The sequence below is a fragment of the Geotrypetes seraphini genome, chromosome 1 (genome assembly GCF_902459505.1).
Source record: "Geotrypetes seraphini chromosome 1, aGeoSer1.1, whole genome shotgun sequence".
Taxonomy (NCBI): Eukaryota; Metazoa; Chordata; class Amphibia; order Gymnophiona; family Dermophiidae; genus Geotrypetes; species Geotrypetes seraphini.
Genome location: NC_047084.1, coordinates 115,575,219 through 115,596,671, shown reverse-complemented (window position 1 = coordinate 115,596,671; position 21,453 = coordinate 115,575,219). Strand labels below are relative to the sequence as shown.

Sequence of the window (21,453 nt, the reverse complement as noted above, 5' to 3'; positions counted from 1 at the left end):
TTTAAGACAAAATGGGATAGACATGTGGGTTCTCTTCACAGAGAAAGGTAGGGGAGGGTCATTGAGGTGGGCAGACTGGATGGGCCGTGGCTCTTATCTGCCGTCTATTTCTATGTTTCTATGTTTCCTGGAAGCCTGAGTCAAATACCTTCAAAACTGAGACCCAGGCTTTACATTGGGCCTACCAGACCTTAGTTTGCATAATGAGCGTGTGCAAACACTTGTTTGAACATGCTCAGTCGCGAACTGGTACTAGGCCGCATCTCCAGCCTTTCCTCCCCACCTCACCGATATCGCTGCCACCTACTGTTTATCGTTATGATACATGCTGATGACATTTTGCTTCAAAGATAAACAGTGACCATTGTTTTCAGTTAGGAGGATCTGATCCTTATTTAAAATTGTATCTGGAGAAAGGTAATGGTAATCATAGATTGGTTGTAAAAGTTTCCAGAAAACAGGTGGAAAATGGTACACATAGAATAGGTTTTTATGAAATTCTGAGAAATGGACTCATCCTGATTGCAGGAAGCAGCAGGGCCCGATCACTTCACACTTATGAAAACACTGCAATAGTTGAAGAATAAGGTAGTGAAGTGATGTGGTTTAGGTGAGGTCAGGGCTACCATTTTTCGGGCCGCAAAATGCCAGACACATGACCCTGCCCTGTTCTGCCTCTGGTCCCGCCTCATTTGACCCAGTTCTGCCTTTGGCTCCGCCCCATTCTGCCCCTGCCCCTCCCAATTCAGCCTCCAGCCCCGCCCCCACAAACCTCTTTTCTTCTTCCTCCAACAAGCTCTGGTCGCGTCTGGAGGGCCTGGAGCATGCACGGATGTGACATCATCCGCTCATGCTCAGATGCCCTCCAGGTACAGCCGGAGCTCATCAAGGCTTTACAAATTGCCAGGTTTTAGAAAGTCCATCCGGGACCCTGGACAGACCTCTAAAAAGAGGACATGTCTAGGTTTTCCCGGATGGTCAGCATGAGTGTAGGTTTATTGCAAATTTATTCAGGGTAATGGATCCCAAATATTACTGAAATTGGTCCTTATGCAGAAAACAAGCTTTGTATAGTCTGGTAAGTTTGTAAGAGTTCTGGTAATTAATAGTAGTCAGACCCCCAGGAAGGCCCAGTGAAAGGGAAACAGAAGGAGTTCCCATTCGTCCAAACCAGTAGTGTCCTTTTTTCATGGAAAGATAATCCTCAACTTGCAGTTCCATTATCCATCCAAAATACTCCCATCGAAGCAGTTTCCTCAATTAAAATTTTAGGTATCATCCCGCGGGTTCCCCCTTCGGGTCGCAAAACCGGAAGTTACATTAGATGGGAACGAGTCTGTCGTCCGGCGATGAAAAAAAGATTGAACTTCAATCGGGGCTGAATCGGTGAGTCCGCTTTTTTACAGAAACAAATCGATTCAAATCGATTCACCTGATTCGAATCGGTGAATCGATTCGAATCGTGAATCGGGCAGCACTACTCTGGACCACAGCTTAGTCAAAGCAGAGGGGGGTTTAGCTAGGTGTTATAGTAGTCACTCACCGGCTATAATCTTGCACTGTTTGATGGTTTCCTTCAGGCTATATGTCTCCTCCTCAGTCAGTAGAAGATTGAGATTGTCCTGTTAATGGAGGAGGGAGAGGTTACAGAAATGAGACACAATCCAGGGTTCTACCACACTCCTTTAATATTCTTGTTATCACTGGGGGGGTGGAGGTTAGGCCTAGGGTTACCAGATTTTACTCCTGTAAAATCTGGACCCATAGTCCCGCCCCAGGCCTGCCCAGCCCCACCCCATTATGCCCCACCCCGCCCCCCTCAACCTATTCTCATCCTCTGGATCACATCAGGAGAGCATCTGCACATGTGCGGATGCAACGTGATGACATCATGCGCAGATGCCCTCCTGACTCGGGCCCGAGGTGGAAGCTTTTCAAAACCCAGACAAAGTGCTGGGTTTTGAAAAGCCATCAGGATGCCTGGTAACCTTAGTTAGACCAAGGGTACGATTACCAGATTTTCCCGAAAGAAAATCTGGACCCATGGCCATGCCTCCAGTTACACCCGCGTCCTGCCCTACCCCAAGCCCAGATAAGTTTTCAATGCTGTATCGTATAAACATTTAAAAAAAGCGCTTGAAAACTTATCTATTCAACAAATTTTTGTAATTAGGATTTAAACAATCTGGGTATTTTTGTTGTAATTCCTGAGATTGTCTCAGATTCTTAAGCCTTGAACCCCATAGAACTAAATAAGGTTATGCAGTATACAAATAATAATAAGAAAAATCCCAACTGCCCAAGCTCCATGAAGCGGAAACAGAAACTAAAGTGTTGGAAACCTCAATCAGGGCTCATTTGGCACTTGTGCGTTTCCCAGGTATGGCAAATTATTCTGGATTCAGTAATGCTGCCAGAATCAAAGTACAACACTATGATTGTCTTAGTGGCCAGAGAGGAAAACTGTGCACCTCTTATAAATCCATATCTTTGCATATAATGCTTTGAAAATCTTACTAAAGACAGAAGGAGAAACTCAGGCCTAAATCATTGCAAAGATGATTGTGCCTTAAGATTTAATTCAGAGATTCTTTGACGCATAATTGAGGGAAAGGGCAATTTGGAAAAAAAAATAAGAGGGGGCATAAGGCCCCATAAGTGGTTAAAGCAGCCCCGAGGATGTACGAGTACATACTCGGGTCTTCATGTCTTCTGGAGCAGACTCTATACCATTTGTGTTGCTTTCCTCTGGATTGCTTCAAGTCTTTTTACGTACCGTATATACTCAAATATAAACTGATTCAAATATAAACTGAGGTAACTATCTTCTCTCCCCAAAAAGTATAAGTATTTGTGGTGCAGTGATGAATAGCATGAAGAAAGACCTGGTGAAGCTTGAAGAATGGTCTGAAATTTGGCAGCTAAAATTTAATGCTAAGAAATGCAAAAACCCGAGGGAACGGTACAGTTTAGGGGGTGAAGAGCTTATGTGCACGACGGAAGAGCGTGATTTGGGTGTGATTGTATGTGATGATCTTAAGGTGGCCAAACAGGTTGAAAAGGTGACGGCGAAAGCTAGAAGGATGCTAGGTTGCATAGGGAGAGGTATGGCCAGTAGGAAAAAGGAGGTATTGATGCCTCTGTATAAGACTCTGGTGAGACCTCATTTAGAATATTGTGTACAATTCTGGAGGCCACAAAAAAAGATATAAAAAGAGAATGGAGTTGGTCCAGAGGAAGGCTACTACAATGGTGTGTGGTCTTCGTGATAAGGCGTATGGGGACAGACTTAAAGATCTCAATCTGTAGACTTTGGAGGAAAGGCGGGAGAGGGGAGATATGATAGAGACGTTTAAATACCTATATGATGTAAATGCTCATGAGACGAGTCTTTCATCTGAAAGGAAACTGCAATGAGAGGGCATAGGATGAAGTTAAGAGGCTCTGGAGTAATCTAAGGAAATACTTTTTTACAGAAAGGGTGGTAGATGCGTGGAACAGTCTCCCGGAAGAGGTGGTGGAGACAAAGACTGTGTCTGAATTCAAAATGGCCTGGAATAGGCACATGGGATCTCTCGGAGAGAGAAAGAGATAATAGTTACTGCAAATGGGCCATTTGGCCTTTATAGAAACATAGAAACATAGAAATAGACGGCAGATAAGGGCCCACGGCCCATCTAGTCTGCCCACCCTAATGGCCCACCCCACCCCCCTAACTACCTCCATGAAGAGATCCCACATGCCAAATAGAAACATAAACATAGAAATATAGAAATAGACGGCAGATAAGGGCCCACGGCCCATCTAGTCTGCCCACCTTAATGTCCCTCCCCTACCTTTGCCCTGTGAATAGATCCCATGTGCCGATCCCATTTGGCCTTAAAATCAGGCACGCTGCTGGCCTCAATCACCTGTAGTGGAAGACTATTCCAGCGATCAACCACTCTTTCAGTGAAAAAGAATTTCCTGGTGTCACCTCGTAGTTTCCCGCCCCTGATTTTCAACGGATGCCCTCTTGTTGCCGTGGGACCCTTGAAAAAGAAGATATCTTCCTCCGCCTCGATGCGGCCCGTAAGATACTTGAACGTCTCGATCATGTCCCCCCTCTCTCTGCGCTCCTCGAGCGAGTATAGCTGTAATTTGTCAAGCCGTTTTTCGTATGGTAGATCCTTGAGTCCCGAGACCATCCGGGTGGCCATTCTTTGCACCGACTCCAGTCTCAGCACATCCTTGCGATAATGCGGCCTCCAGAATTGCACACAGTATTCCAGGTGGGGCCTCACCATGGATCTATACAATGGCATAGTGACTTCCGCCTGCCATCATGTTTCTATGTTTCATTGTTTCAACAACGGGAGACTTGAAGGTATCCCTATCCACATCAGGCATGGGATAGAGACAAGCCATGGACCACGCCAAGCGAAACGGCGCATCCGGAGTTTTCCACTGAGCATGCACCACATCCCGAATATCCTGATTCATAGGAAAAGAACGGGAGGCTGACCCAATCTTCCAAGGCAGAGGGTCCACAACCTCAGGAATATCCTTAGCTTCTCTTCCTCAAAGTGCAAAATAATAATAATAATAGCTTTATTTATATCCCGTCATACCTTTTCAGTTCAAGACAGTATACAGTAAAGTAGAAATACAGTGTGGATACTGCAGGTATCGATAGAAGAGAAGAGAACAGGGAGATTACAGCATTGGTTTAGAGGGAGAGGGTGTGAAACAGGGGGTTGCACAGGTGGGAGGAGGTGAATATTGGGATTGGAGGAAGGAATAATCAGATGAACTTGTTGAATAAGTGAGTTTTCAGATATTTTCTGAAGGATTGGTAAGAAGGAGAATTCAGGAGAAGGGCGCTTAGGGTGTTGTTCCAATGCCTGCCTGAAAGGATAGTGTCCTATCAAGGAATTTTTTGTAACGACATCCCTTGGGAGTGGGGAATGAGAATAGAAGAGTTTTGCAGGAGGGGCGGGGATTGTCTAATCTAATCTAATTTTCTATTTGTGCGTCACACATACCTATACAGGCTCAAGGCGACTGTAAAGAGAGGCAAGAGGGGAAGTGGATAGGTAGGAGGGAGAGGAAGGGGAGAGAAAAAGAGGGGAGAGTGGAGGTGGGAGGGAAGGGGAAGGGGAGAGAGGAGAGGGTAAAGGAGATTAAGTATCGAACAGATGGGTTTTCAGTTTTCTTCGGAAGATGATGTGGCAAGGTTCAGTTCTGGTCTTTTCTGTAAGGCCATTCCATTCCATTCCATTAGTGACTTCTATTCTGCCTGTACCTTGCAGTTCTAGGCGGATTACAGTAGAAGACAGATGGAAATTTCCAGGAAGTTACAATTTAGGAGACGATTACATAGTAGAGGGAGAGTGGAGGTGGGAGGGAAGGGGAAGGGGAGAGAGGAGAGGGTAAAGGAGATTAAGTATCGAACAGATGGGTTTTCAGTTTTCTTCGGAAGATGATGTGGCAAGGTTCAGTTCTGGTCTTTTCTGTAAGGCCATTCCATTCCATTCCATTAGTGACTTCTATTCTGCCTGTACCTTGCAGTTCTAGGCGGATTACAGTAGAAGACAGCTGGACATTTCCAGGAAGTTACAATTTAGGGGACGATTACATACAGAGGCAAAGGGAGATTCAGTTTAAGGGATTTAGGTTAGGGGACATTAAATAGTAGAGGCAGAGGGAGGAGATAGAGGAAGGGAGGAGGAGGATTAATAGAAGGGAAGATGAGGTTCTGGGTAGGTCATTGGGGAGATATTAGTAGAGGGGTAGGAGGACAACTGGAAATTTTCATGGATAGGGAAGGGTGTGAGGGAGGGGAATAAGAAGGCTGTATAGTTTTTTTGAATAGCAGAGTTTTGATTTCCATTCCATGTTTTTACTTCTAGAAAGGTAAGCATAGAGTGGAAAACTCGTTTATAGTGGAGGTTTTTTGTGGATGGGAGATTTAGTAGCATCCGGTTGAGGATTGTCCTGTAGAGAGAAATGGTAGACACCTGAAGAATAAGTTCCTGCAGCTCTTCCTGGTGAAAAATGTGCACGACTGAAGCGTCCTCCCCAACCAGCGGCTCAAAAACCCAACTGTCTGCATCACCCCCCCCCGCCCCCCCCAAGAGGATCTTGAGGGTCATCCAAGAGGCCCAAGTCCTCATCAGGAGAAACCGTGTCAATGAGGAAAACATCCTTGTCCTATGAAACCCGGGGATGCTTAGACAGAGACAGGGGCAGATGCTGAAGGGAGAGAGGCCCCCCCCTGAAGAACCAGAGATCCCCGGGGTTGAAGAAGCAGGACCCCCAGCTCTCTGAAAGTAAGCCTTGTACATGGCTAACACAAAATGAGGGACAAAACCCCCTGGCGGCAAAAAGGCATGCACTGCCGGTGAAAAAGAAACACCCGAGACATGTTCCTGTCTTTCTAAAACTGGAAGGAGGTCACCTGAGACCACAGGCAAAATGGCGGAGCTTCCCGCAAAAAAAATCTCCCCCGATGTCTGTATCGGAGGGACTCAACCACTTGAGTGTAGCATCCCTGAGGTCGGACAGACCCCTAAAAGGGTTCCCCAAGCTCTGTCCGGACTGCAAAAAAGGGACAATAAAAAGGCCACTCTTCAAATCCAACAGGTCCTAACTAACCAGAGGAAAGACTGCATAGGCTTACCACCTCCACCCACTGGAGACTGAGAACAGACAGGTTGTTGATGGGACTGCACAGCCCACTTGTACTACTGCCAAAACTCAATGTGTTCTCAGTCTCCACCTGCTGGCAGAGGAGTGTAAAGCTATCTATCTGTGCTGGTCTGGAGGGATGTCCACATGGTAGTGACGAACAAAGGAATGGAGAGAAGACCAAACTGCAGTCTTATAAAAAATCCACCGGGGGCACAAAAGAACTCTCAGCCCAAGAAGCTGCCCGGCACCAAGCGAAAGCCTCCTTGATCCAGCGTTTCATAACATGGAGAATATGCTGTCTTGTTTTTCAATCCGGACAACTAATTTGTGTTCTCCATATGAGAGTGGAGTTGTTGCATTTATAGTTCACAGTTCTTAGTTCCTGCTTGGCTATTTGGCTGACTGATTGTGGATGGAACTGCACGGCCCACTTGTACTACTATGTGCACTTAGTCTCCACCTGCTGGCAGAGGAGCATAAACCCATCTGTCTGTGCCGGTCTGGAGGGACTAAAAGAAAATTAGCAGGTAAGAACCTAATTTCTCCTTTGTCTCTGGTATCTTCCTTTAAGACGTACCTCCCCTAAGATTCTGAAACAAACTCAACAATCATGACCATCCCTAGTGGCGTAGAAAGAGGTGGCGGGGGGGGTGGACCACCCTGGGCGCCGGCACCTCTCTGCCCCCTCACACAATGCTCGTTTCCTCCCTTGCATGAGCAACTTCTCCGGCCTGCTGCTCACACTGGCCTGGCTCCCCTTGGAAATCACAGGGAGCCAGCGCAAGGAAGTGATGTCAGAGGGAAAGCCAACTCCGGCATGCTGGTGAAGATTTAAAGAAGTGCAGGGGTAAAGGGGGAGGTGGAGAAGGAGCAGGGGGCTGTGGAAAGAGCGAGGGGCAGAGAGGAGGGCACAGGGGGGCACCAACATCCCAGGCGCCACCTTCCCTTACTATGCCACTGATCATCCCACTACTGCCCTACTTTGTAAAATGCTTAATTGAACATTATAACTTTAAATTTAAAGTTTTGTTTTTGTGTATATATACATAAATGAGGCCACGTTAAAAACCGAGTTTCTGTGGCAGTCAGAATCTTTTCTTTTCCTCCTGGTAAAAGCAGATAGCGTAGCTGGTTTTTAGAAAGGTTTGGACAAATTATTAATGGAAAAGTCCATAGTTTGTTAATAAGACATGGGGGAAGCCACTGCTTGTCCTGAATCGGTAGCATGGAATGTTGGTACTGTTTGGGGTTCCAGAATCTTTTGTTACTCTTTGGGATTCCGGAGTCTTGCTAACTTTAGGATTCTGAATAGAATGTTGCTACTCTTTGGGATTCCGGAGTCTTGCTAACTTTAGGATTCTGAATGGAATGTTGCTACTATTTGGGATTCCGGAGTCTTGCTAACTTTAGGATTCTGAATGGAATGTTGCTACTATTTGGGATTCCGGAGTCTTGCTAACTTTAGGATTCTGAATGGAATGTTGCTACTATTTGGGATTCCGGAGTCTTGCTAACTTTAGGATTCTGAATGGAATGTTGCTACTATTTGGGATTCCGGAGTCTTGCTAACTTTAGGATTCTGAATGGAATGTTGCTACTATTTGGGATTCCGGAGTCTTGCTAACTTTAGGATTCTGAATGGAATGTTGCTACTATTTGGGATTCTGGAGTCTTGCTAACTTTAAGATTCTGAATGGAATGTTGCTACTATTTGGGATTCCGGAGTCTTGCTAACTTTAGGATTCCGAATGGAATGTTGCTACTATTTGGGATTCCGGAGTCTTGCTAACTTTAGGATTCTGAATGGAATGTTGCTACTATTTGGGATTCCGGAGTCTTGCTAACTTTAGGATTCTGAATGGAATGTTGCTACTCTTTGGGATTCCGGAGTCTTGCTAACTTTAGGATTCTGAATGGAATGTTGCTACTATTTGGGATTCCGGAGTCTTGCTAACTTTAGGATTCTGAATGGAATGTTGCTACTCTTTGGGATTCCGGAGTCTTGCTAACTTTAGGATTCTGAATGGAATGTTGCTACTCTTTGGGATTCCGGAGTCTTGCTAACTTTAGGATTCTGAATGGAATGTTGCTACTATTTGGGATTCCGGAGTCTTGCTAACTTTAGGATTCTGAATGGAATGTTGCTACTATTTGGGATTCCGGAGTCTTGCTAACTTTAGGATTCTGAATGGAATGTTGCTACTATTTGGGATTCCGGAGTCTTGCTAACTTTAGGATTCTGAATGGAATGTTGCTACTATTTGGGATTCCGGAGTCTTGCTAACTTTAGGATTCTGAATGGAATGTTGCTACTATTTGGGATTCCGGAGTCTTGCTAACTTTAGGATTCTGAATGGAATGTTGCTACTATTTGGGATTCCGGAGTCTTGCTAACTTTAGGATTCTGAATGGAATGTTGCTACTATTTGGGATTCCGGAGTCTTGCTAACTTTAGGATTCTGAATGGAATGTTGCTACTATTTGGGATTCCGGAGTCTTGCTAACTTTAGGATTCTGAATGGAATGTTGCTACTCCTTGGGTTTTGGCCAGGTACTAGGGACCTGGATTGGCCACCGTGAGAACGGGCTACTGGGCTTGATGGACCATTGGTCTGTTCTTATGATTCCAAGAAGCTGGGCTGCCACCTAATTTGCCAATGGTTTAAACTAGCTCTGCCTAGATTAAGACAGGATTATTTAAATTCCTACTATGCAGCTCTGTTTCAGCTCTTGCAGCAATGAAAGATTCTCCAGAGAGTCTCTCTCGTACCTGCCAGATTTAGATAAATTTAACTACTGTATAGTGATTCATGCTGAAAGCAAAAGGAGCACATTATCACACATCTTTTATTCCTTCTAACATCTTGATAGACTGAATATACTAAAATGGAAAACAGCCTATCTTCAGAGCAAAAGGAGTGAGAATTCTGAATCTGAGGGAAATCAGGAGAGAAGGGATGATGGTGGTTGACTTTAATCTACTGAATGTGCATTAGAGCAGCCCATTTGCAACTCTGGAAGGAAGCAGAAAGGTTGTGAATGTCTTAGGTGGGGCTTTGCTATGACAAATACGACCAGATTTCCCTCCGACCAGATTCACGAACGCCTGTAGCAATCTGATCCCGATCGTCCCATGTAAAATAGCCAAGCGATTGATTCACTATTTTGAGTCGGGTTTTACTATTGGCAAACCCAACTGCTGCAGACCTGTCAGTAACTGACTTACCGTCAGGTCTGCAGGATGTTTGACAGGCCTGCCTGTCTTTTTTATTCATTTTTTCCATGGCACAGATATTTTGCTTATGTTATACACGCAAAATATCTGCCCAATAAAAAAAAAAATGAACAAAAAAGACAGGTAGGCCTGTAAAAAAAACTACCCCCTCACTAAAATGCGTCCCCCACCCCCAAACAGTCCTTGATTGGCCATTGTTTTGGCCAATCAGGGACTTCCTTAGACTCCTCCCTAAGGAAGTCCCTGATTGGCTGAGGTGCCCCGGTCCCTCCAAAGGGAGGAGCCTGAGGCACCTCAGCCAATCAGGGCCTTAGGCCTCTCCCGTGCATCAGATGATGTGCCGGGGCAGGGCTTAAGGCCGCTATTGGGCAACTGCCGTCCGAAGAGTAGGAGCAGGAGGACTTTCCTCCTGCTCCCGAAGATTATGGCGGTGCGTAGGAGCAGGAGGAGGGTCCAGGCACCCCTCCTGCTCCCGAAGATGTTGGGGAGCCTTGCCCAAGGAGCAGGAGGGACCTCCTACTCCCAACTATTTTACAGGTACTGGATAGGTGGGCCAGGCCTGACCACCTGGGCTGATCAGGGGTGGGCCGGTGGTGGTTGGCCTAGGAGCAGGAGGGACTGAGCACCCCTCCTGCTCACAACTTTTTGGTGCCGGGAGGTGTGGGCCGTGCCGGGAGGGGGGCGAGGGTGAGGAAGAGCCATTCCGGGAGGAGGGGGGGGGGGGGGCGAGGGCCGTGCTGCATGTATGCAGCATTTTTTTTTTTTTTTAAATGCTGATGGCAGGAGGGAGTTGATATCCCTCCTGCTTTTTTCTCTGGGATGGGGGCGCGGCAGAGCAGGGCAGGCAGGAGAGATCGGGGCCTGGGGGTGGGGTGTTGGGCAGATCTCTCTTGCCTGATCCTGGACTCTCCTGCTCTCTGCCGCCGTTCTCCACAGTGCAGGCCCGCTTTAAAACCAGGGGCTTGCACTGCAGGGAACGGCGGTAGAGAGCAGGAGAGTCCGGGAGCAGGGAAGAGAGATCTGGGCTGGGCTGAGCCCTGACAGCAGTGACAGGAGGCTGCTTCTCCTGTCACTACTGTCAGGATGTGCGCATGAGTGGGGATCGCTCTGGCCGTGGATAGGGGGCAGGTAGGGGGCGTGCTAACAATCGTCCCTATTTGCATGCAGGCCTTTACTGAATCAGTCGGCCGGCATGCAATAGGAAACGGATCGTGCACGGTTTGGAGGTTTAGTGAATCCTGCCCATAGTATTGGAACTCACAAGAGGAGGATCAACCCTGGGTTTAGCACTCACAAATGGAAAAAGTGTCTAATGCCTGGGTGACTTCCACCTGGGTGGCTGCGATCACTGCACTGAGTGGTTAGGTATAAAAGCTAAGGTGAAACAGGGAATGCCGTCGACTACCTAACAGCGTTGGCCATCCTACTCCAGGGCGTCTCCACCATAAATCTTTTCCACTTAAAATTCCCAGCATGCAGCAATATAAAGTCTACCAGGCAAATGACCTTATCCATCCAATATCAATTAGCAAAATGCTGGAACCAACTTCCATTTACACTACGATCTTGCGACCACTATCTCAGGTTCAGAAAACTTTTCAAAGCATTTCTGTGCCAAGACAGGGAGCCAACCCAGAAGTACTGTATATAATCGAATATAAACTGAGATATCAATCCCCCTCCCCCTTTTTAGGGCATAAATGTTAACTCAAATACAAACCAAGGGTTTATATTCAAGTTCCACCCAGCTACACACCCACCCGCCCCTCCCAAAACTAGCGCTGGCCTCTCCCCTGCTCCAGTTTAAATCCTGGTGATCCAGTGGTGTGGTGAGCGATCCTTCCCTCCCACTAGGTAAGGTGTCGGGTCCTGTCCTGGCTGTCAGCTGGCTGTAGAATCACCACACACCCCTTCTCTCCCTGCTATAGAATCAATGCATGCCCCCTCCCTCCTTACCTCCCTCCCTTGGAGAAGCAGCATAGACCTTCCCCCGGGCCCTCCTGCTGTAAAATCAGTGTGTTCCCCCTCCCTCCCTCCCTGCTGTAGAATCAACACATGCCCCCTCCCTCCTTATCTCCCTCCCTTGGAGAAACAACGTAGACCTTCCCCCGGGCCCTCCTTAATCACTGGTGGTCCACGGGATGAGTCGGGACAGAAGCAATCCTCTTATGCTCCTGCCCGCACAGTCTTGCTGAAAAATTGGCTGCCTCGAGTTCCCGCAGCAATTCATGAGACTTGAAGCTTCCTCTCTATCTCCCCCATCCAGCATCTGCCCCACCCCCTCTCTTCCATCCAGCATCTGGTCCTTCTCTCTCTCCTCCTTCCAATCAGCGTCTGACCTCCTCTCTTCCATCCAGCATCTGCCTTCTCTGTCTCTCCCCCTTCCATCCAGTGTTTGCACCCTCTCTCTCTCCTCTTCCATCCTGTGCCTAACTCCTCTCTCCCCTCCTTTCCATCCAGCACCTGACCTCATATTTCCCCCATCCCCCTCCCTCCTCCTTTCATTCAGCGTATCTATTCCTCTCTCTCCAGCAGTAGAAAAACAAAGATAAAGGCATCATGGGGCTAACTCTATTCATCCTCGAGGTAGATGGCCCCGCCCCTTAGGGTTACCAGATGTCTGGGTTTCCCCAGACACGTCCAACCTTTTCCTCCCCCCACCCCCGGACCTCTTTAAATCTTCACTTGTGCATGCAGCTTTTCCAGCCTGCTGCTCATACTGGAGTTGGCTTTCCCTCTGACATCACTTCCTGGCCCCATGACTAGGAAGTGATATCAGAGACTGGGCCGGTGTGAACAGCAGGCTGGTGAAATTGCTCACGTTGGCCAAGATTTAAAGAGGTACTGGGGGGTGAAGAGAGGGCACGAGTGTGGCATGATGGGGCAGAGAGATGCCGGCACCTCCACCATGACAATGCCCGGGCGGTTTTCCCCCCCGCGCTCGCTTACTATGCCATTGTAGATGCCCACTGATGTACCAGATTACAGCTTGTATCTTCTGCTCTTCTGTGTTGGCAGTTTATTCCAGCTTTCAGTAATAACCATTCCTTTTATCTCTCCAAACCCTTTGCTCTTTTATCTCAGGAGGGGGAGGGGGGAGATAGTGTTCTTTATGAAAAGCTAAAACTTGAAATCCTTCTCTCACCCCTACCATCCAAATCTAATATGGGGGAGAGTGTGGCACAGTGGTTCTACAGCCTCAGCACCCTGAGGTTGTGGGTTCAAACCCACGCTGCTCCTTGTGACCCTGGGCAAGTCACTTAATCCCCCATTAGATAAATTGTGAGCCCACTGGGACAGACAGAGAAAAATGCTTGAGTACTTGAATAAGTTCATGTAAGCCACTCTGAGCTCCCCTGGGAGAACAAAATAGAAAATTGAATAAATAAATAGTGTGAAAAGTTTCAGCCTGATAACCAGATGTCATAATACCTCATTCCACCAATATGAGCCAACCTCATTAGTGATGTCATAATGGCTTGATTGGTTCACTTTTACTACATTTTGATTTCTAGAGTGGCGCAGTGGTTAAAGCTACAGCCTCAGCACCCTGGGGTTGTGGGTTCAAACCCACGCTGCTCCTTGTGACCTTGGGCAAGTCACTTAATCCCCTCATTGCCCCAGGTACATTAGATAGATTGTGAGCCCACTGGAACAGATAAGGAAAAATGCTTGAGTATCTGAATAAACTCATGTCAACCATTCTGAATTCTCCTGCGAGAAAAATGAATAAATAAAGTATTCAACTATTAAAAAAAAACCCCAAAAAAGTTCAGAACCTAAGTTGGGCCAGCGATGAATAGCGTGTTCCAGTGCCTTTGCCAGAAGGATAATAACAGAGAAATCTGTATTTAATTTCAATAAAACTGTTTCTTGATTGATATTCTGCTGGCCCCAATCCAAATGAATGTTCTGTAGCGTCCAGGATTCATTATTAATGGCCATTACCATAGATAAATCAGAGTGATTTTGCTTAAAGTCCAGTGTGACCAACAGGGATGGGATAACCAGAGGGAGAAACATCCGGGTAGGCAAGGTCCTAGCTCCTGTCTGTGGCACGGGCAGAAATGATGACCGCCACCAATTCCCCTTTGCGTTTTGACCGTTAAAAATTGCATTTTCAACTCTTCCCCTCCACCCAGGAATCCGAGCAGAAAATCAGTACTGTCCGTTCACTCCCACACATGTGAGCAGACAAATTACGGCTTGACAAATTACAGCTATACTCGCTCGAGGAGCACAGAGAGAGGGGGGACATGATCGAGACGTTCAAGTATCTTACGGGCCGCATCGAGGCGGAGGAAGATATCTTCTTTTTCAAGGGTCCCACGACAACAAGAGGGCATCCGTTGAAAATCAGGGGCGGGAAACTACGAGGTGACACCAGGAAATTCTTTTTCACTGAAAGAGTGGTTGATCGCTGGAATAGTCTTCCACTACAGGTGATTGAGGCCAGCAGCGTGCCTGATTTTAAGGCCAAATGGGATCGGCACATGGGATCTATTCACAGGGCAAAGGTAGGGGAGGGACATTAAGGTGGGCAGACTAGATGGGCCGTGGGCCCTTATCTGCCGTCTATTTCTATGTTTCTATGTTTAATTTCCCATCTCATTATTGCAGGAAAAGAGTGTGTTTGGTGAAGGGGAAGCAAGGCATACCTTCAATAATGGATGGGTAACATCCCACAGCAGTTTGTGTGGGGGCTGCTCTTTCTTTGAAATACTCATCAGTGATCTCTAGGAAGCGGTACACAGCAGGGGCGCCTTCCATTTGCATCTAAAGATTGCAGAGATATTGCACCATGGCTTTTCAGCAAACGGGGAAAATGAGGAGACGAGATCGGCCTGGCATTGTGAGACTCAAAGGCGAAGGGGAGAAATATGTAGAAGCTGATAAAGATGAGGCTGAATTGCTTAACAAGTATTTCTGTTCTGTGTTCACAGCTGAAGTGCCGGAAGCAGGACCGCGGAAGACAAACGCAAATAGAGATGGAGGTGTGGTAGACTCTGATCAATTTTCAGAGGATTGCGTTTGTGAGGAGCTAACTAAAATAAAAGCAGACAAAGCGATGGGGCCAGATGGCGCACATCCGAGGGTATTGAGAGAACTTAGGGACGTTCTGGTGCTTCCACTGGCTCACCTTTTCAATGCTCCTTTAGAGTCGGGAGTGGTACCAGAGGGTTTTGTGGATAGGGTTGGATGCCGTCCCTCTTCACAAAAGTGAAAGAAGTAGGGAACTAGAGGCTGGTAAGTCTGACTTCTGTGGTAAGTAAATTAATGGAAATGCTTTTAAAACAGAGAATAGTGACATTTTTGGAATCTAGTAGCTTACAGGACCTGAGGCAACATGGATTCACTAAAGGTAGACCTTGCCAGACAAATCTGATCAATTTCTTTGACTGGGTGCGCCAGATGTGGTATATTTAGATTTTAGCAAAGCCTTTGACAGTAAGTATTCCACACAGATGTCTAATAAATAAACTGAGTGTCCTCAATGAGTAATGGTCTGGGTAAGGTACTGGTTGAGTGGAAGGCGACAGAGGGTAGTGATCAATGGAGGAAAAGTCTATAGTCTGTTATTGAGAAAGACATGGGGGAAGCCACTGCTTGCCCTGGATCAGTAGCATGAAATGTTGCTACTCCTCGGGTTTTGGCCAGGTACTAGGGACCTGGATTGACCACCATGAGAACGGGCTACTGGGCTTGATGGACCTTTAGACTGACCCAGTAAGGCTATTCTTATGTTCTTTTGTGAGCCAAGTATAAGACAATGAAGCCATTGTAGCATCACTGATGACGTTGGCTCTGAGGCACTGTGGAATGAGGCATTATGACATCACAATCTCAGCTCTGGAATGTTGCTATTCTTTGGGTTTTGGCCAGGTACTAAGGACCTGGGTTGGCCACCATGAGAATGGGCTACTGGGCTTGATGGACCTTTGGTCTGACCTAGTAAGGCTGTTCTTATGTTCTTTTGTGAGCCAAGTATAAGACAATGAAGCCATTGTAGCATCACTGATGACGTTGGCTCTGAGGCACTGTGGAATGAGGCATTATGACATCACAATCTCAGCTCTGGAATGTTGCTATTCTTTGGGTTTTGGCCAGGTACTAGGGACCTGGGTTGGCCACCATGAGAATGGGCTACTGGGCTTGATGGACCTTTGGTCTGATTCAGTAAGGCTATTCTTTATGTTCTAATGAGATTGCTCTGAAGAAAGGGATGTTGCCATTGGTGTGCCTCAAGGTTCTGTTCCTGGGCCTGTTCTTTTTAACATTTTTGTAAGCGATATTGCTGAAGGGCTGTGAGATACGATTAGCCTCTTTGCGGATGATACCAAAATCTGCAATAGAGTAGATACCCTGGATGGTGTGAATAACATGAGGAAGGACCTAGTGAAGCTTGAAGAATGGTTTGAAATTTGGCAGCTAAAATTTAATGCTAAGAAATGCAACGTCATGTATTTGGGCTGCAAAAACCCGAGGGAACGATACAGTTTAGGAGGTGAAGAATGTTTGTGCACAAAAGAGGAGCAGGACTTGGGGGTGACAGAATGTGATGATCTTAAGGTGGTTGAAAAGGCGAAGGTCAAAGCTAGAAGGATGCTAGGGAGAGGTATGGCCAGTAGGAAAAAGGAGGTATTGATGCCCCTGTATAAGTAGGGTTGCCAGATGTCTGGGGAAACCTGGACATGTCTTCTTTCCAAAACAGGCAGCACTATTCCTATAAGATGAGATTCAGCAGCCTGTGGTACTGGGTGGCTGAATTCCGTGGGGTATCAACGTGCAGTAAAGTGTGAACCTTTACAGCTCCTTGATGAATCCCCCCTAAATCTCTTTGAAACTGTCCATACACCTACTGCAAATGCAGGTATAATGGTACGAATTTATTTTTTATTTACTACTTAGACCCTAAGTACTTTATCATATTTCCCTGTCTGCCTTGGGGGGCTCAAATTCTGTCTAATGTACCAGGGGCAAAGGGAAGTTTAAGTGACTTGCCCAGGGTCACAAGGAGCAGCGAGAGATTTGAACCCATACCTTCAGGGTGCTGAGGCGGTACACCGTCAGTAGCGTGCAGGACAATAGCGCCCCGACATATCTGCTCCAACAAATGCGTTCACCGGCAAGTGTGCACATGAAGGGAACGGGATTTTCAGGCTGGAATTGTAAGTCTGGGGGGGGGGGGGTTTGCGGCAAAATTCAAATTCAGAGCTCTTTGACGAAAGCGTGAGTGTAGTGTGTGTGTGTTCCCCTCCCCCCCCCCCCACACACACACCCTCAGACCAGAAACGGGAAGGCAATAGGCGGCAGAGCGCAAGGAGAGCAGAAGTATTAAGTGTAGGGGGGGGTTCCCACACACACCCTCAACGAAAGCGAGAACAACTCCCCCTGAGAGTAGAAAATGAAGGTTTTAGAGTGGCACACATTTATCCTGGGAGCAAATGATGGGGCGGAATTATCGGTGCACCAATGTTCTGTGCGCATTTGACGGGTCACCGCTGAGGCTGTAGCTCTAACCACTGCGCCACGCTCTCTCCATCAAGTGGGACCCAGAAATTTAATAGTTCTTCTTTCTCATGTTAGTGAATTAAACAATTTGGCTAACTCTCCATTGGTCCGCACTTTTGGCTTAGGGATGTACCAAGCAACCATGCAAGAGAGAGCTAGACTAGGAAGACTGTTAAAAACAATTGTCAAAATTTTAAACTCAGCATTACATTGGCTGCCAATTCAGGGAAAAATGATCAAAAATGGGGTTGAATAGAAACACAGAAAGATGACGGCAGAAAAGGGCTAAAGCCCATCAAGTCTGCCCACTCTGCTTACCCACCCCCTGTCTATGCCCTAATGACCCTCCTAGGGATCCCACATGGGTATCCCATTTATTCTTAAAGTCTGGCACGCTGTCTGCCTCGATCACCTGCACTGGAAGCTTGTTCCAATGATCAACCACTCTCTCCGTGAAGAAATACTTTCTGGTGTCGCCATGAAATTTCCCACCCCTGAGTTTGAGCGGATGCCCTCTTGTGGCCGAGGGTCCTTTGAGAAAGAAAATATCATCTTCCACCTCGACATGTCCCGTGATGTACTTAAATGTTTCGATCATGTCTCCCCTCTCCCTACGTTCTTCGAGAGTGTAGAGCTGCAATTTGTTCAGTCTCTCTTCGTACGAGAGACCCTTGAGCCCCGAGATCATCCTGGTGGCCATCCGCTGAACCGATTCAATTCTGCGCACATCTTGAACCCTCCAAATTCAGTTTAGCTGTTACATTTTGAAGGATTTGTAATCTGGCCATCTGATCTAATCTAATACCCATGAGTCGATCTATACTTAACTAGGTTCAAGGCGACTTATAAATCAATGAGAATCCATCATGTATTGACAAACACGAAGGTTAAGTGGACAGTAATTAATAGGGAGAGGAACAGAATGAAGAGATGATGTAAAGGGAGATTTGGGACGACACTAGAGGTATGGATAACATTGATTGCCATTATAACGCTCTGTCAATTGTCAATGGAATATATTGTCCCAAAGAGGAGAGCTTTTATTTTCTTCCGAAACCTAAGGTAGGAGTGTTCTGCTTTGATAGTTGCTGGGAGGCTGTTTCAAAACTTTGTGCCAATGCAGGTGACGAGTGTGTTAAATGTGTGCTTGGATTTTATTCCTTTTGGTGATGGAAGGATCAGGAGTTTCTTGATGTTTCTGGCTGATTTTAGGCAGCCTCGTGAGGACACTGTTTCTAGACATTGGTACGACGAGTGAGGTGATTAAATTTGTGGATGATACGAAGTTATACAAGTGTAGTGAAGACACAGGGGAATTGCGAAGATCTGCAACGTGATATAATCAAGCTCGAGAAATGGGCATCGACATGGCAAATGAGGTTCAATGTGGATAAGTGCAAAGTGATGCATGTCGGGAACAAAAATATCATGCACAAATACAGGATGTCCAGGGCAGTACTTGAAGAGACCTCCTAGGAAAGGGACTTGAGAGTTCTCATCGACAAGTCCATGAAGCCATCTGCTCAATGTGCTGTGGTGGCGAAAAGGGCAAACAGATTCTAGGAATGATCAAGAAGAGGCTCACGAACAGATCAGAGAAGGTTATCATGCTGCTGTACCGGGCCATGGTGCACCCTCACCTGGAGTACTGCGTCCAGCACTAGTCGCCATACATGAAGAAGGACACGGTACTACTCGAAAAGTCCAGAGAAGAACGACTAAAATGGTTAAAGGGATGGAGGAGTTGCTGTACAGTTAGAGATTGGAGAAGATGGGCCTCTTCTCCCTTGAAAAGAGGAGACTGCAAGGGGACATGATCGAAACATTCAAAATACTGAAGGGAATAGACTTAGTAGAGAAAGAGAGACTGTTCACCCTCTCCAAGGTAGGGAGAACGAGAGGGCGCTCTCTAAAGTTGAAAGGGGATAGATTTCGTACAAACATAAGGAAGTTCTTCACCCAGAGAGTGGTGGAAAACTGGAACGCTCTTCTGGAGGCTGTTGTAGGGGAAAACACCCTCCAGGGATTCAAGACAAAGTTGGACAAGTTCATGCTAAACTGGACTCATTTGGAGCTGCCGCATGAGCGGACTGCTGGGCAGGATGGACCATTGGTCTGACCCAGCAGCGGCAATTCTTATGTTAACAGTGAAAACTTAGCTAGTTAAGAGTGATATTCTTGACTAGCTAGGGTGAACCACATAAAGATAAGACTGGCTTTAGAACATAAGAATAGCCTTACTAGGTCAGACCAATGTACAAACAGTTAAAATTGTTTTAATATGAAACACATTACCATATAACTTTACTTACAAAAGACAAACCAAACTGACAAATTGAAAGAAAAGGAAGGAGTGATGAATCCTATCACAATTATGATAGGATAGTAGGACATTAAAGGGATAGGGAAAAAAAATCAGAAGCTCTTCCTAAGAATTGAGTGAAAACCTATCTTTGGATTTTAAAGATCAAAGGCATCGTTAAAGCGGAAACTTTTCAGCATGCCTTTAAACCTGTCTAAACTTTTTTCCTCTGTAAGATGTGCTGGCAGGGCATTCCAACGGCGAGGTGCGGTGACGTAGAACATATCATGGCGACTTCAATGAAGGTACAGTTAGTAGGTGTTGGTCGATTGATCTAAACAAACAGGAGGGCGCGTATGGTGTCAGAGGTTTATCTATAAATAGTGGCGCTTTTGCGATTAATGTTTTGAACGTTAGCAATATTATTTTACATGTAGTCCTGTATGTAATTGGGAGCCAGTGTGCTTTTCCCAGTAAGGTAGTAATGTGGTCGAATTTTCTAGCATTTGTGATGAATTGTATGGCTGTGTTCTGGATTATTTGTAGACGTCTTGTCTCTTTTGGTGTTACAGTAATCCACAATAGGCAAAAACTACCAGCTGGATTACCAAAGCACAAACAAATATGTCAACCGTGTCTCAATTCACCACAAAATTTTCTAAGCAAAATGATCAAGTGCACATGGGCATTTCTGAGAGTTCCCAGACATTTTGTACATTTTTTTTCAGATAATAATAACAACTTTATTTTTGTATACCGCAATACCTTAACAGTTCTTAGCGGTTCACAAGAGATATTTATGAGGTAACAAATTGATCGAAAAGATAAGTCTTTAATGATTTTCTAAAGGATTGATAGGAAAAAGCTTTCGAAACGGTTCCACTTAACCAAGCATTCATTTTCCCAGCTTGAAACGAGAGTGTCCTGTCCAAGAATCTCTTATAGAGGCAGCATTTCAGTGAAAATAAGTGAGATCTACGAGTGCATTTGGCGGTATGAGCCAGCTCAAAGGTCATGTGGAGCCGAGCCTGTTAAGGTTTTGCAAAGAAATTTCACTGTTGGTGTATCCAGCTAACATAGGGCTAGATTCACAAAGCAAACTGATCTTGTACCGATTGGTTTGCGACCCCGGCCAGATTCACTTTCCTCTCTGCCGACCATCCTACGATCCGCACATGCAAATGAGGGCAACTGCATGCAAAGTAGGCAGGGACGCGATTCACTAAACAAAACCCTGCAACACCAACTGGGCTGGCCGATCAAACAAAAGCGACTGATGAGGACCAGTCGCTGAAGCCCTTTCCGGCTGCCCTGCCTTCTGCCGCCCTGCTCTCTGCCCTGTCAGTTCCTATCCTGCAGCCCCAAACGCGCCTGCCTGCCTGCCCCAAACACGCTGCCTGCCTGCCTCTCTTCCCCCACTGCAAGCCCATTAAAACCTTTAAAAAAAAATCTATGCCGGCCCTGAGGTCCAGCACATGCGCAGACCATCTACACATGGTCTGTGCATGCGCGGGGATCGCTATCGAGCGACCCGGGAAGGCAGATGGGGGTGTTCCTCCCGATTGGGCAAGTTTGTGAATCTAGCCCATAGGGGTCCTTTTACTAAGGCATGCTAGCTGTTTTAGCGTGCCCCCTAAAACTAATGCGTCCATAGACTATAATGGACGCGTCAGCGTTTAGCGTGCACTAAAACAGCTAGCATGCCTTGGTGAGGACATGAAGTCTGCCAATC

The 21,453-nt window shown here is 46.4% G+C and overlaps 1 protein-coding gene across 2 annotated transcripts in view; it reads right to left on the bottom strand.

Annotated features, from left to right (window-relative positions):
- Nucleotides 1-21,453, bottom strand: part of PHF24 (PHD finger protein 24) — a 73,800-nt gene that overhangs the window by 24,664 nt on the left and 27,683 nt on the right. For both annotated transcript variants that reach the window (XM_033918209.1, XM_033917337.1), the window contains exon 3: nt 1,544-1,622. In XM_033918209.1, the coding sequence (XP_033774100.1) occupies nt 1,544-1,622 (79 nt within the window). The remainder of the gene's footprint in view (nt 1-1,543; nt 1,623-21,453) is intronic.